This window comes from Pseudorasbora parva, chromosome 1 (genome assembly GCF_024679245.1).
Source record: "Pseudorasbora parva isolate DD20220531a chromosome 1, ASM2467924v1, whole genome shotgun sequence".
Lineage (NCBI taxonomy): Eukaryota > Metazoa > Chordata > Actinopteri > Cypriniformes > Gobionidae > Pseudorasbora > Pseudorasbora parva.
The window spans coordinates 59,249,140-59,261,958 of NC_090172.1; the positions used below are offsets into that span (position 1 = coordinate 59,249,140).

Consider the following 12,819-nt stretch of genomic DNA (forward strand, 5'->3'; position numbering starts at 1 on the left):
TGAAATGCAAATAAAAGCAGAGAGGAAGAAAACTGATTTGAAGATAATCGGGTAACGGCCCTTCCTGCCTAAAAACAAACCCTGTGATAACACGGAGCGGCCCAATCTAATATCAGCGTGACACGCGACTACACTCGATGACCTAGAATGCAGTCAAAAGTCAAGTCTAAATTCGTGCTATTGTTCGACTGGCCCAGTATCAGAGTAAAGTGTGCAAGAGGGAGAAGGCCGTGTCCCAGCGCTTCCCTATGAGGGGTCCGCCTGTCACCTGTACAGTTTGTATGTCTCCCTTATCAGACACGCCAAATATATTCTGTATCAATTCACCTACTCATACTACGTCCTAAAAGTGTACTCTTTTTGTGAAGAAAAAGTACATACTTTTGAGTGTGTAGCAGAAGAGTATGCAAGCTTTGGGAAAAACCACTTTGCCATCTTTAACGGACTCTGTCGCTTAGTTAATCATCCTCACAGTTCAAATCCTCCACATTCAGTTTAATCTCCATCCGTATCGGAAAGAAATGTAGCCGCTCGTTGATCTTCCATGTGTGGGACTCTCCTCATGTGTTTGCAGTTTAAATATAATGATGCATTTAAAAGTAAATGGCCAAACATGTCATTACAAAAGTTCACAATGCTGCTGAAGGTGAAATATTATGTGGAAAACACTGAATAAATATATATTTTTGCCAGGTTAAATACTAATAGTTGGTCAATCAAACCCCTTTATCTAAATCCCTCTACTTAACCGTCGGGACTTCCACATCAGTCATGTTTCTAGTTTTTGAACACTTTATCAGCGTTTGTAGTTCTAATCGAATCCTCGTCTCACTCACAATGGGTTGTGGGCAATATCAGCTGCTAGAGTGCCCATCGATACGTACTTCGAATTCGGACCGGAAATAATAAACCATCCGGGTATCTTTGGAATACTCTTTTCAACATATGACTACTACTATTTTCGAATACTATTTAGTATGGATAGGGTTAGTTCTTGCAGTCTCTACTAACGAGCTGATGAGTTGAATCAGTTGTGATTAATGAGGGAGAAAAAATGTGCAGGGCTTTAAAAGGATGGACAGAAATCTCTCAAGTGTCTTAAATATTTTGACTTGTGTTTGGAAATTAAACGAAACAGCATAAGGGTGATTACATGTCAACAATTTACATTTTGGGGTGAATTATACCTTATAAATACAGCAAGTTGAGCCTTGGATAAAACTACTATATCACAAATCATATCGTTTACATAGATTTTTATATTGCGATAGATAGATAGATAGATAGATAGATAGATAGATAGATAGATAGATAGATAGATAGATAGATAGATAGATAGATAGATAGATAGATAGATAGATAGATAGATAGATAGATAGATAGATAGATAGATAGATAGATAGATAGATAGATAGATAGATAGATAATGTATTAAAGTATCGTTAAACCCTTATTCAAGAATGAAAACCTTTCCTAGTAGAGTCCTAGTCCTTTTCTAGTCATAATAGATAATAATAGGTAAATATTATTTTATTGATCCGGCTATTTGAGCATTACTAGTATTGAATCCAGAACATTGCTTTAATCTGAGGGCTTAAGTGGGAACCATATAGAAGATCCCAGATGTCTAAATGGACCTACATTTTGCAGTCGCACATCTTGCTTATGCATATTAAACACATATTCTAGAGCTTCGGGCGATCTGCTGTTAGATCACCAGGGGCTTCAGTCTGACTCAATAAATGAGATCACTCTAGTGTTTATGGGTAACTGGGTCAGTGCTGCAGATGTGTGTGTTATAGACCTACTGGAGCAGCAAGTCCCAGAAAGACCTGAAACACCCTTCTTTAATATGCATACATTCACTTTGGACTGGCCAAATGAGGGAATAATGAGGGACAGAACCCTTGAAAATGCAGACCCTGTAACACAGATCTGATCAAACATGCTCACGTGCAGAGCTCACACACCTGGACTGGACTTACCTCTCCCTTCATCATCCTCACCCTCGCCAGCCACCAGCCACAGGGCTCCTGCTCGTTAGCTCTGGAGTAAACCTGCAGGAGAAAGAGCAGGTCAGGTGAGTGTGTGTGTGTGTGTGTGTGTAAGCAGGAAAACAATCAGTATTTGTTTGTACTGTAAAAGGAATGTGTTGAATAAAGGCATGTTTGAATCTAATGGTCAACTGATTTCTTAATAGAAGACACCAATACCTTGAGATTAGGATGCCCTATATATATATATATATATATATATATATATATATATATATATATATATATATATATAATAAACAATAGCAATGCACATACATTTGCAGAAAAACTTATTTTACACTATTTTCTAGCGCAAACAAAACATGCATTATTCATTGACTGTAGTCAGTAGATTTTTGGATCAGATTTAGACCTGTTAAGTAGTGCATGGTTTTAAAATTCTGGCTGATACCAATAAACTAATAATTATTTTCTTATAACCAATAACAGAAAAAGTAGATATAAAAATGCTATATTATTTTACAATATAGATCACAAACACTAATATCAGTCAATAACAGATATTGGTACAGATAAAGGGCAATATCAAACTGTCAATCATGCTTTGTAAAAATGCTTTTTTAAGGGGTCATGACTCTTTAAATTATTTTAATATGTTCCTATAGTTTCACTTATGTTAATAAAGGTTTTTGAACAAAAATAAATAAATAATTTTTTTTGGGCTTAAATAGTCTTATAGTCAAAATATAACTTTTGGTCACCTCTGAAATGACTTTTCTGCTCACATTAAGGCTGCATGGGCATCCAATTAAAATCTTATTATAAACAAAGCCCCTTTATACATCATTTCCTGTTTCACTCCAAAGTACGCCATTCTACTTAAAGGGGGGGTGAAACACTCAGTTTCAGTCAGTGTCATGTCAATCTTGAGTACCTATAGAGTAGCATTGCATCCTGCATATCTCCGAAAAGTTTTTATTTTTTTAATAATTATATAAGAAAGATGCGCTGTTCCGAGTCTTTCCGAAAAAAGCCGAGCGGGTGGGGGCGTGTCGTGTGAGCGGAGCTAAATAATGACGTGTGCAGCAGCGCGCTGTGTGTTGAGTCGAGCGTCATCCCTAACAGCGGAAAAAAACTTTATTCAAAATAAAAATATGGCTTTTAATCAGATACAGCCATACATCTATGATCCGGAATCAGACCCAGAGGCTGCAGTTGAACAGGAGCAGCAGCAAAAACGACTAGAGCAGGATGTCTGTATGTGGTAAGTTACAAGTTATACACTAACTATATAATATGCTTAGCGACTTGTGTTATTTACATATTTATACTTGAATTATATCGTCGTATTTTTGTCTTTGAAGGTGTACATGTGGGAAGTGCAGTTGTGCACGTGTGTTTGTGTGTTTACGCGTGGTTTGTGTAGACAGTAAGCGGACTAAAAGCAGTCTCACTCACCCTTCTAACGTTGGGACTGCTCCTTCCTTCAGCATTAGGCGATTGGGAAAATTCGGCGTCGAGCTGGGCCTTGTTTATGAAACAGTCACCGAAATGCAGCGAACAGATATAAACATTCGCGCAACTCAGTTGCTGATCCGGAAAAGCAAATTACATCCACTGTTGCCTTAACGCGGGGTTTTTGGCGAATCTGTGCAGGACTGTCTTGGTCTGGCAACCAAAAACCCACTTTTTTGGTGACATTGTTATGTGCTATGTGTAATTGTCACCTGTCCAGCATCCTACAAGCCCCGCTTTGATGGGCGTAGGCTGTTGCTTTCGCTCTCTCCCTCGCTCTCTCTCACGCGCTTCCGGTAGAATTGTCCGTAAGGCCCATACAAGGAAATTCCGCCCCCACTAACGTCAATGGGGACGCATGATCTCAAAAAACTTGCCGAAACTTATGACTAACCGGAAGTAGTATTTTTGACAAAGAAATACTCCCATCAAACGTCCACCTTAACTTTTGAAACTTTGTCTATGTTTAGTATGGGATTCCAAGTCTTTAACAGTGTAAAAAGATCAGTATGCATGAAACAGCATTTCACCCCCCCTTTAAGATGAATGTGTTGTAAGTGCATTTCATGTGGTCTTTAAAGAACGACCTGTGTTTTAGAGCTAAGGAAGGTAATGCCAGATGACAGTCTAAAGTGTGTTTGTAAGCAGAGCCTTTCAAAGGGCTATTTCTCCAGCGGTGATTCATATGTGGTGGCTTTCAGGGTGATGATTTGAGGAGTTCTCCAAAGGTTTTAGGAGTGAATGTATCCCTACCTCCACCTCATCTCCCTCACAAATGTCCTTGTGGTAATCGGGTGGGGGCGGCAACCTCACGTCACTGAACGGCAGCTGTCTCTCCGGCTGCCAACTTGTGGAAAGAAGCCACACACACACACACACACACACGTCAGTCATCTTTCTAATGACAGGTATGACTCTAGTTTCACTTCTTTGACACCCCCCCCTACAAAAAAATATACATTCACTGGTCTAACAAACTCAACGCAGAAAGAAACTCGGCACAGTTTAATTGGATACGTTTACTCTGGCAAACGTTAGTCAATTTAGTATCACCCTGGTGGAGGGGTAAATGTGTGAGGAGGGGTGTCGACACTGAGATATGAGGGCATGTAAAGTTCACCACTTTGAATAAATCACTTTTTTTGAATAGCCTCACTTCTATTGAAATCCCTTACATTATCCCTGTTGGACCATATCAACTAAACTCAGACACTATAATCTAATAAAATCCAAAAGCACATGGTATCAGAGAGATGATAGAGCTACTGGTTGTCCATGGGTCAGCAGAACCGTCCCAAGAATGGCAGAGCTACTGTCCCACACTCCCCTGCCTGCATACCTCACCCGGGCTATTTACGGATCTCAGTCAGCCCGAAATGGGGAGTGAGAGTAGAAGAAAAAAAAGACAGATAAAGATGGGAGGAGTACGGTGACATGGGAACTATAAAGAGCTGTCTGACAGTTGCCCGACAGAGTTAGCACAGGTGCTGAGAGAGAGAGAGAGAGAGAGAGAGAGAGAGAGAGAGAGAGAGAGAGAGAGAGAGAGAGAGAGAGAGAGAGAGAGAGAGAGAGAGAGAGAGAGAGAGAGAGAGAGAGAGAGAGAGAGAGAGAGAGAGAGAGAGAGAGAGAGAGAGAGAGAGATGAAAAGTGGAAGTGATCTATCAGTTAAGCGCTAAAGAAAACAAGCTGACAGTGACCCCATCTTACATGCATTTAAATAAATGACATATCCAGATTGATCTACTTGTACACACACGTTCATACTATATAATTAGGGATGTACAATATATTGGCCACCATTTCGGTATCGGCCGATATTTGTTCATTTGTGATGTTATGTCACCTTTGGCTTTTGGCTTCCTCAATTGGGGACATCTACATTTCAAATGTATTACCGATCTGCCCACATTGACACTATATGATCATTAAAATTAGCTGGATAACACCATTTCTCCAGAGCGGCTGTACAGCCGAATCAAATTATGTAGCTCTATTTTCCTGTTAACACTGTGAAGCTGCTTTGAAACCATTGAACTTTTAAAAGCACTATAAAAATAAAGGTGATTTTATTTATGCTTAGGATACATAAAATCATAATGAGAACATTATTATAATTGTGCTTGGGACATGGCTTTTAATGGTGAGACTTTTGGTTTTGGAATCAGGCTCAAAAAATATTAAAAAAATTATTTATTGGCCAAAATATTGGCAGTTGGCTTTTAAAATCTAAGTAATTATCGATATCGGCTAAATTTTGAATCAGCGCATCCCTAATCTTCATTTTTTTAAAGTTTGGGGTTGGTACTTTTTTATGTTTTTGAAAGATAATGCATACATACAAAAAAATAATACAGTAAAATATGATTACAATTTAAAACATTTCTATTTAAATTTATTTAAAAATGTAATGTATTCCTGTGATCAAAGCTGATTTTCAGCATCATTCCTCAAGTGTTCAGTGTCACATGACCCTTCAGAAATCATAATATGATGATTTGCTGCTCAATTAGCATTTTTTATTATTATTATTAATGTTGAAAACCTATGATCTGCCTAATAAATTAAAAAGAACAGCATCCTATATAACATTATAAATGTTTTACTCTCACTTTTGATCAATTAAACGCATCCTTGCAGAATTTTTAAATCGTAACGACCCCAAACTTTTGAACGCTAGTGTGTGTTTACGTATTGTATGTGAATATTTCAAGATAACTGATGGGCCAGCCTGCAGTACCATTCCTACGCCTCTTTTAAAGACCCCAGAGATACATACACTGCATTTAAAACAGGGTAAAACTCTCCTTGGCTAACTTTATATTTGGTTGGTTGTGTAGGTGGCAGAGAGTGAACACTCAACACAAGCAAAACCTTGTCAGAACAGACAGAGGCTTTGGGAAAGAGCGTGGAAGCGCTCGGCCAACTTACTTGTTTTCAAAGACTATTGTGAGGGAGTCTTCGTGTACATCCTTGATGAAACCCTAAAAAAAAAGAAAATTTGATCAGCAAAAGTGTTCTGTATGGTACCAAGTTAATACCGGTTGTCGAGGGCGTTATATTTGCACATAAAACCCGCGTGAGCCACCAAAAACATGTGCTATATCACATTAAGTTGATAAAGCAACATGCATATACAGTATGTGCCACAAAACGTGGCCACAAGCACGTCACAGGTGTGAGAGCTTGTGAATGTGAGACGTAATTGGGGAGTTGGGAGGAGGCACCCAAAGCCCCCTCCTCAAAATCTGTTCCTCATCCATCACTCCTCCTTCCGCCACAAATCTCTCCGAGCTGCCATAAAACGATTGCTCCGGTCGCCACCCCCATCATAGCTTCGCTACATACAGACAATGCCTAATATGGGACGGAGAGACTGAGACGAGAGAGAAAATTAGGCGAGACTGATTTAAAAGAGACGGGCCGGTTTCAGGAACACTAACAAGGCCTATTTAGAGTATGCATTCACGTACAAACGCCTAATGGACGAATCTGAATCCACATTATCAACTGACTGAGATATTTCTTTCTGTATGTCTGTCAAACCAGCTCTATTTATGAACTAAATCCCTGCTTTTACAAGTCAGCAAAATCTGAAAAGCAACTGGGCAGGCTTTTAATACAGACTGTCCTGTGTTGAAGCCATTCCAACGCCCTACCGAAGTGAAGTTGCATACTCCCATGTCTGCGGACCGCTTGAGAGGCCTTACGTTAGGGTGGCAGTTCTGGGAACGTGACGCTACCGACGGGATGAGTGGCAGATAACTAATCTATGACGGAGAACCTTGGCCATGTGCATCCTCCATTCATTCCCTCGCGAGGGAACCTCGTTGAAACCTTGAAGCTTAACTTGCACGTCTGAAAGAAATTACTTTCATATTTGACCGAATCATTCTTTTATAAAACCTATTTCACTTATGAATAGGTCTTATAAAAAGACTGTTACATTGTGCGGGGGAGAAGAGCTTGACAACAAAACTGAAAATGCATATTCAAGACAGGAGCATAAATAATAATCTGCACATACTGGTTGCATTGATCTCTACTCTGAATATTAGGGCAGACTTTCCCCTTCAGTGTCTACTTGCTGCAAAAAAAGAGTTGGAAAAACGGTCACAAAACTAAGACTTAGTAGCAATTCTCATGGGCATCTCAAATCAGAAGGGGAAAGTGGTGACACTTGTTGGGATTACATGCTAAATAGTCAATTAAGAATTAGTAAACCATGTGACAAGTGCAGAAAATGTGCTAAAATGGCAAGAATTCCTCTTTGACGTACCATCACATCATAATAGGTCGTGGAAGGGAAAAGTAAAGTAATGCCTGCAATCCTTAAGATCATTAAAAATCACACTGTACGACATGGATCTAATAAATTTGGGTACGGCATAAATAGACTGTACGATGACATCTATTGAATAGTAAGTTAGTATAGAAGAATAAAGTGTCATAAGCATGCGCTAGTGGTAAACAATTCGAGCGAGATCGATCTCACTTTTGTGGTTATGATGTGCGACGAAAAAAGGAGGAAGCAAAAGAGGACAATACGGACAGTCATGGCTAGGGGAACAAAAAGCCAACATGGTTAGTTTTAGCGACATGTTAATACGCCATTTCATGTTGCATTTCTATTGGCTAGTCAGTAGACGTAGCAGCAAACCGCTGTGAGATGATCATGCTGAATTTCTGACACGCTCAGAGAAAGATCGCAGGCTATCTTTGGGTCGCATGACAGTGAAAACGGCCATCTTTGAATCCCTCTCAGGAGCCACAACCGCAGAAATCACCACGATTGGTCATCCTTCGTCTGGGACAGCCCAAAAATCGCACAGGGCATGAAGAGAGCAAAGGATACGACCAGATAGGAGAGTGTTAGTAATAGTATTGGTGGGGGTTGTCGAGTGTTGGGTGTCAGCAGAGATCACCTGTTCCTCTCCCACCTGCTTTGGCCCCTCAGAGTTTTACAGCTTGAAACAGCCGCCCGTAAAATAGTGCATCCTTAAATAAGAAAAATCACAACATAGGGGAAAAACATGCCCATCAATACAAAATAAAAATGCCGTCAGGGTCAGACTAGGTTGAATATCTGTTCAGACATCTAAAGAAATGAATGAAACGTGGGACTTCACAGCTGCAGTCCGATAAAAACTGGAGGGGTCACAACACCTAAATACCTTGTGATTAGGGGCTGTTCATCACCTACTAGGACTGATTTCAACTCAGCCTGAATAAATGCACAGGCAATAGGAGTTCTGGAAAAAGCCCTCGGTCCAAACAACCCGTTTGGTTGACGCAACACTGTTTTCTTCATCACAAAAGCTGAAGTGAGTGGTTTCCCACAGTCTAACCTGAACTCAAGTGGGCCAGACAAAGAGGAAAGGCTTGTGAACAACACCACCAATTGCACCAGACCCCCAATATTTGACGCTTTGATATGTATAAAAATCAACCACAGCCTTAGTCTTAAATGAATAGATCATTTCGGAAGAATGACGACATCATTCACTTTTATTGCCTGGGGAGAAGAAAAAAAAGAGCTGCAGTGAAAGGGTATAACGCTGTCAACATCTCCTTTTGTGGCCCACAGACGAAAGAGAGGGTTTGGTACAACATGAGGATGATAAATGATGACAGATTTAATTTTTGGGCGAACTATCCCTTCAAGCACTGATGGAGTGTCCCATCATGTGTCTCAAAACAAAGTGAGCCACCCAGTCCTCTTACGAAAGCCCCTGTGATGCTGTCTAGGTAGGGCAACTCACTAGATTTTGAGACACGGACATTGGCTTCTTGTCAACAGACTCATTAGCTAACCTGCTAACATGGCTCGGTGGTTCTCCTGTTTACCAGCAAAGAAATAACACCAATAATATAACGTTATCCAAACAGGCCGATGACTAGCAAGCAGGTCCAAAAAAAAAGAGAGAAGAGAGCACCCTTTCATCTTGGGCCTGTTTGAAAGTGATACACATCACTGCATCCCACCTGAGCTGCCCCGACCCGTTTGTAAACGCGTACACTTGACCTTTAAGGTTTCATGTTGTTGTTTAAAATGAGGTTAACGTTACCTTGTAGAAGGCCCCGTTAGAGCCGCGCACCTCCACCGCCAGCCCGTCCATGTTCGTCGGCGACGCGTCCCCACGGCTGTGCCTCTCTTTAGGCGGTCCGACAGCGTGCGAGTCCGGTAACGTTACCACCCCCAGCTTCACGGGCCTCTCGCCGTTCTCCGGCCGCTTGTGTGTGTCCAGTGTTTCGGGTGATAGAGGGGGGCAAAGGTGACGGGGGAGCACAGGAGCCACAGGGAGGGGTTCGGCTCCGACACCCTTCCCAGCGGGGCAAATCAACTCAATAACTGCGGCGTAAAGCGCGAGGGGAGCTCGCGGGAGTGCAGATAGTTTCGGGTCTGGGGCTGGACTGATGCTGTCTGATGACGGTGGATGTAAACGAGGTGTTAGCACAACAGCTAGCGCAGCCGCTAATCAACGGTCACCGACACCTTCTGCCGCTTGAACTCGCGGTTCCTGCATATGATTTTCGTGGGAATCCTCTCTGCTATGTCTGAAAACGCCGTTGATTAGGACGTTTGTTCTTTATTAAGACTGTAATGCTGTGCTGCTTCTCCCTTCCCCTCCAACACACGCCGTCAGAGTGGGGCAGCAAGTCTGTGAATGACCCCGAAATCCCCACCCCTCTCCACTCTACGCCCCGCCCATCGTGGTGTTCGTGGTTGTGATTGGTGTACTGAGCTGCCACTCATGCACAGCTGCGCGTTGTGATTGGCGGAATCGTCGAGGGCTGGTCGACGCGGACCCTGTGCTCGCGGCTCCTGGTTCGCCGGGCTTGTCCTATTAGCGACAGTTGTAGTTGCTATATTTGGGTGGCTCTGGTTTTCTGACGAGACCTACTGATTCACAAAAACTCTGATATGTATACATTATTATATATTATTATGATATGTATTTTTTTGGGAGCGCTTATGTCTTTTAGCTATTAAATCTATTAGTATTTTGCCATTTTTAAATTATCTTAACTGTAGCACTTTGAGATTTGTTCCAAATGTAAAATGCAATACAAAAAACATTTATTATTTGTATTATTACCCCAGTTTCCAAAAAGCTCCCCTACCTTGGGGAAATATGATAATGTTTGATAAACATGAGGCGATGCCAGATGTTTTTGGGTCTTTTATAACACCCTATGCAACCACATAAAGATTCATGAAATGTAGGCCTACTGAAATAAAAAACACTTTTTTTTAAGGTGGATTCATGCCAAACATTTAAAATATCCAGTGTATTTCTTTCTTTTTTTTAAAATCAGGATTTATCTTAACGTTACACTTGAAATTGGTTATAACCGCTTTGAAATACTTCATGGCAACATTAAAATACCATTATGTAATCATGCATAACCACTGCAAAACATTCCTACAATAGGCTACTTTTGTTTGAAACAGATGTTGGATTGTGAACTCTTGCTTCAGGTCTGTTGCACGTTATGGCATACAAAAGGAAACAAAAGTACCATTAAGGTTACCTAAAAATGCATCAGTCTACGATGCTGGGATACTTCTCAACAAACACTGAAGGTGTGAACTGTTCCAGGATGCTGGGCGACTTATTGATGGGTGAGGAATGACACGTCCAACATTTTGACCAAATGAGCAGGTGAGGAGCTCAGGAGGGGGTTGAAGGCACAACAGCTGAAGAGCAGATGCTTGAGGACATGTGTCAAACATCACAGGACGTTTGAACAGATCCAAGCCACTGCGTTTCTGAAGTATGGGATATAAAGTGAATTTGGACATTATCCTTCCGAAATCATTCAAATATGCTGGTTTGCTGCTCAAGAAGATTTTTCTCACTCAGGGAGATTTGTCATTTTGCATAACGCTGCTCTCAGCCTGCTGAACAGGTGCAAGGAAAACCGTTATAAATGAGCTGTGATGGCTAGAAAACAACACAATTCTACCCTTATTTATGAAATGACTCTGTAGTAAACACACACATGTATATTAATGGTACTGTAGCGCCACAATGCCTGTTCTCATAACTTTTTGGATGTGGAACACTTATCCACAGAGCATCAGTATTGAGTGCAACTAAAAAGCTGAACTGTAAACACAAGGGTTTCTGGTATTGTCCAGTGGTCTGGCAATTCACTTTTGAAAAATGAAAGGTTCTTTATTGGCATTGATGGTTCCATGAAGAACCTTTAACATTCGATGAACCTTACCATGATACCACAAAATGTTTTTTATAGGCCTAGTGGAAAATGGGTCTTTAGAAATGTAAAATGTTCTTAACAGTGGCTCTTTCACTGCAAAAAAAGAAGGAACAAAAATAAACCTTTGGGACCCTTATTTTTTTAAGAGCTGTGATTCAAAGCAGTTCCAAACAGTTTTAGAGGACCCCTTAACAAGTCAAAGCTTGTGTTACTGCACCAACTCTGTGCCAAAAAGGCATATTCCGATTCAAATCGGTCATGCTGAACGATGTTACATGCAGCACAACGTTCTCCACCGCTTCTTCAGACCCTTTCACCTCTGTCACATGTGCTCAGGCTGAACCTTCTCTCATTTGTGGAAAGCCCAGGCCGCCAGTGGCAAACCTGCCAATTATGATGTTCAATGGCAAATGCTAATCGAGCTCCACGGGCAGTGAACACAGGGCCCACTAGAGGACGTCGGACCCTCAGGCCCCCATCATGAAGTCTGTTTCTGATTGTTTGGTCAGAGACATTCACACCAGTGGCCTGCCAGAGGTCATTTTGTTGGGCTCTGGGAGTGCTCATCCTGTTTCTCCTTGCACAATGGAGCAGACCGGTCCTGCTGATAGGTCAAGGACCTTCTACAGCCCTGTCCAGCTCCCTCTGAGTAACTGTCTGTCTTCTGAAATCTCCTCCATGCTCTTGAGACTCTGCTTGCAGACACAGCAAACCTTCTGGTAACGGCACGTATTGATGTGCCCTCCTAAAGGAGTTGGACTGGCTGTGCAACATCTGTAGAGTGCTGGTATCACAACCCATTCTCATTCCCAAGGCGTCAAAATCCAAAACATGGTCAAGTGCCTTCTGCGTCACAATGAAGACGCTAAAGGTGCCCCTTGGCGTAATTTTTCGACGCGCGGGGTGCTCCATTCATTTCAATGAGAAACATTTGGCGTCATACACAGGTGCACTGGTTATGGGAATGTTATCGTCATAGTGAAATTTTATTGGTTTATAATTTTGCCATTGTGACATGTTAGAGTGTGATTCTCAATTTAATAAGCAAATATAATTTCATTTACATTTATTTTATTTATTTTGT

General features: G+C 41.3%; 1 protein-coding gene across 2 annotated transcripts in view; it reads right to left on the reverse strand.

The window, feature by feature from the left end:
• Positions 1-9,988, reverse strand: part of fxr2 (FMR1 autosomal homolog 2) — a 49,181-nt gene extending 39,193 nt beyond the window's left edge. The window contains exons 1-4 of one of the 2 annotated variants that reach the window (XM_067446891.1): positions 9,578-9,988; positions 6,441-6,493; positions 4,266-4,359; positions 1,986-2,057 (exon numbers count right to left, since the gene is read on the reverse strand). In XM_067446891.1, the coding sequence (XP_067302992.1) occupies positions 1,986-2,057; positions 4,266-4,359; positions 6,441-6,493; positions 9,578-9,628 (270 nt within the window). In that variant the 5' untranslated portion in view covers positions 9,629-9,988. The remainder of the gene's footprint in view (positions 1-1,985; positions 2,058-4,265; positions 4,360-6,440; positions 6,494-9,577) is intronic. The other variant, XM_067446882.1, reaches the window with a different exon arrangement.
• Positions 9,989-12,819: the final 2,831 nt, after the last annotated feature.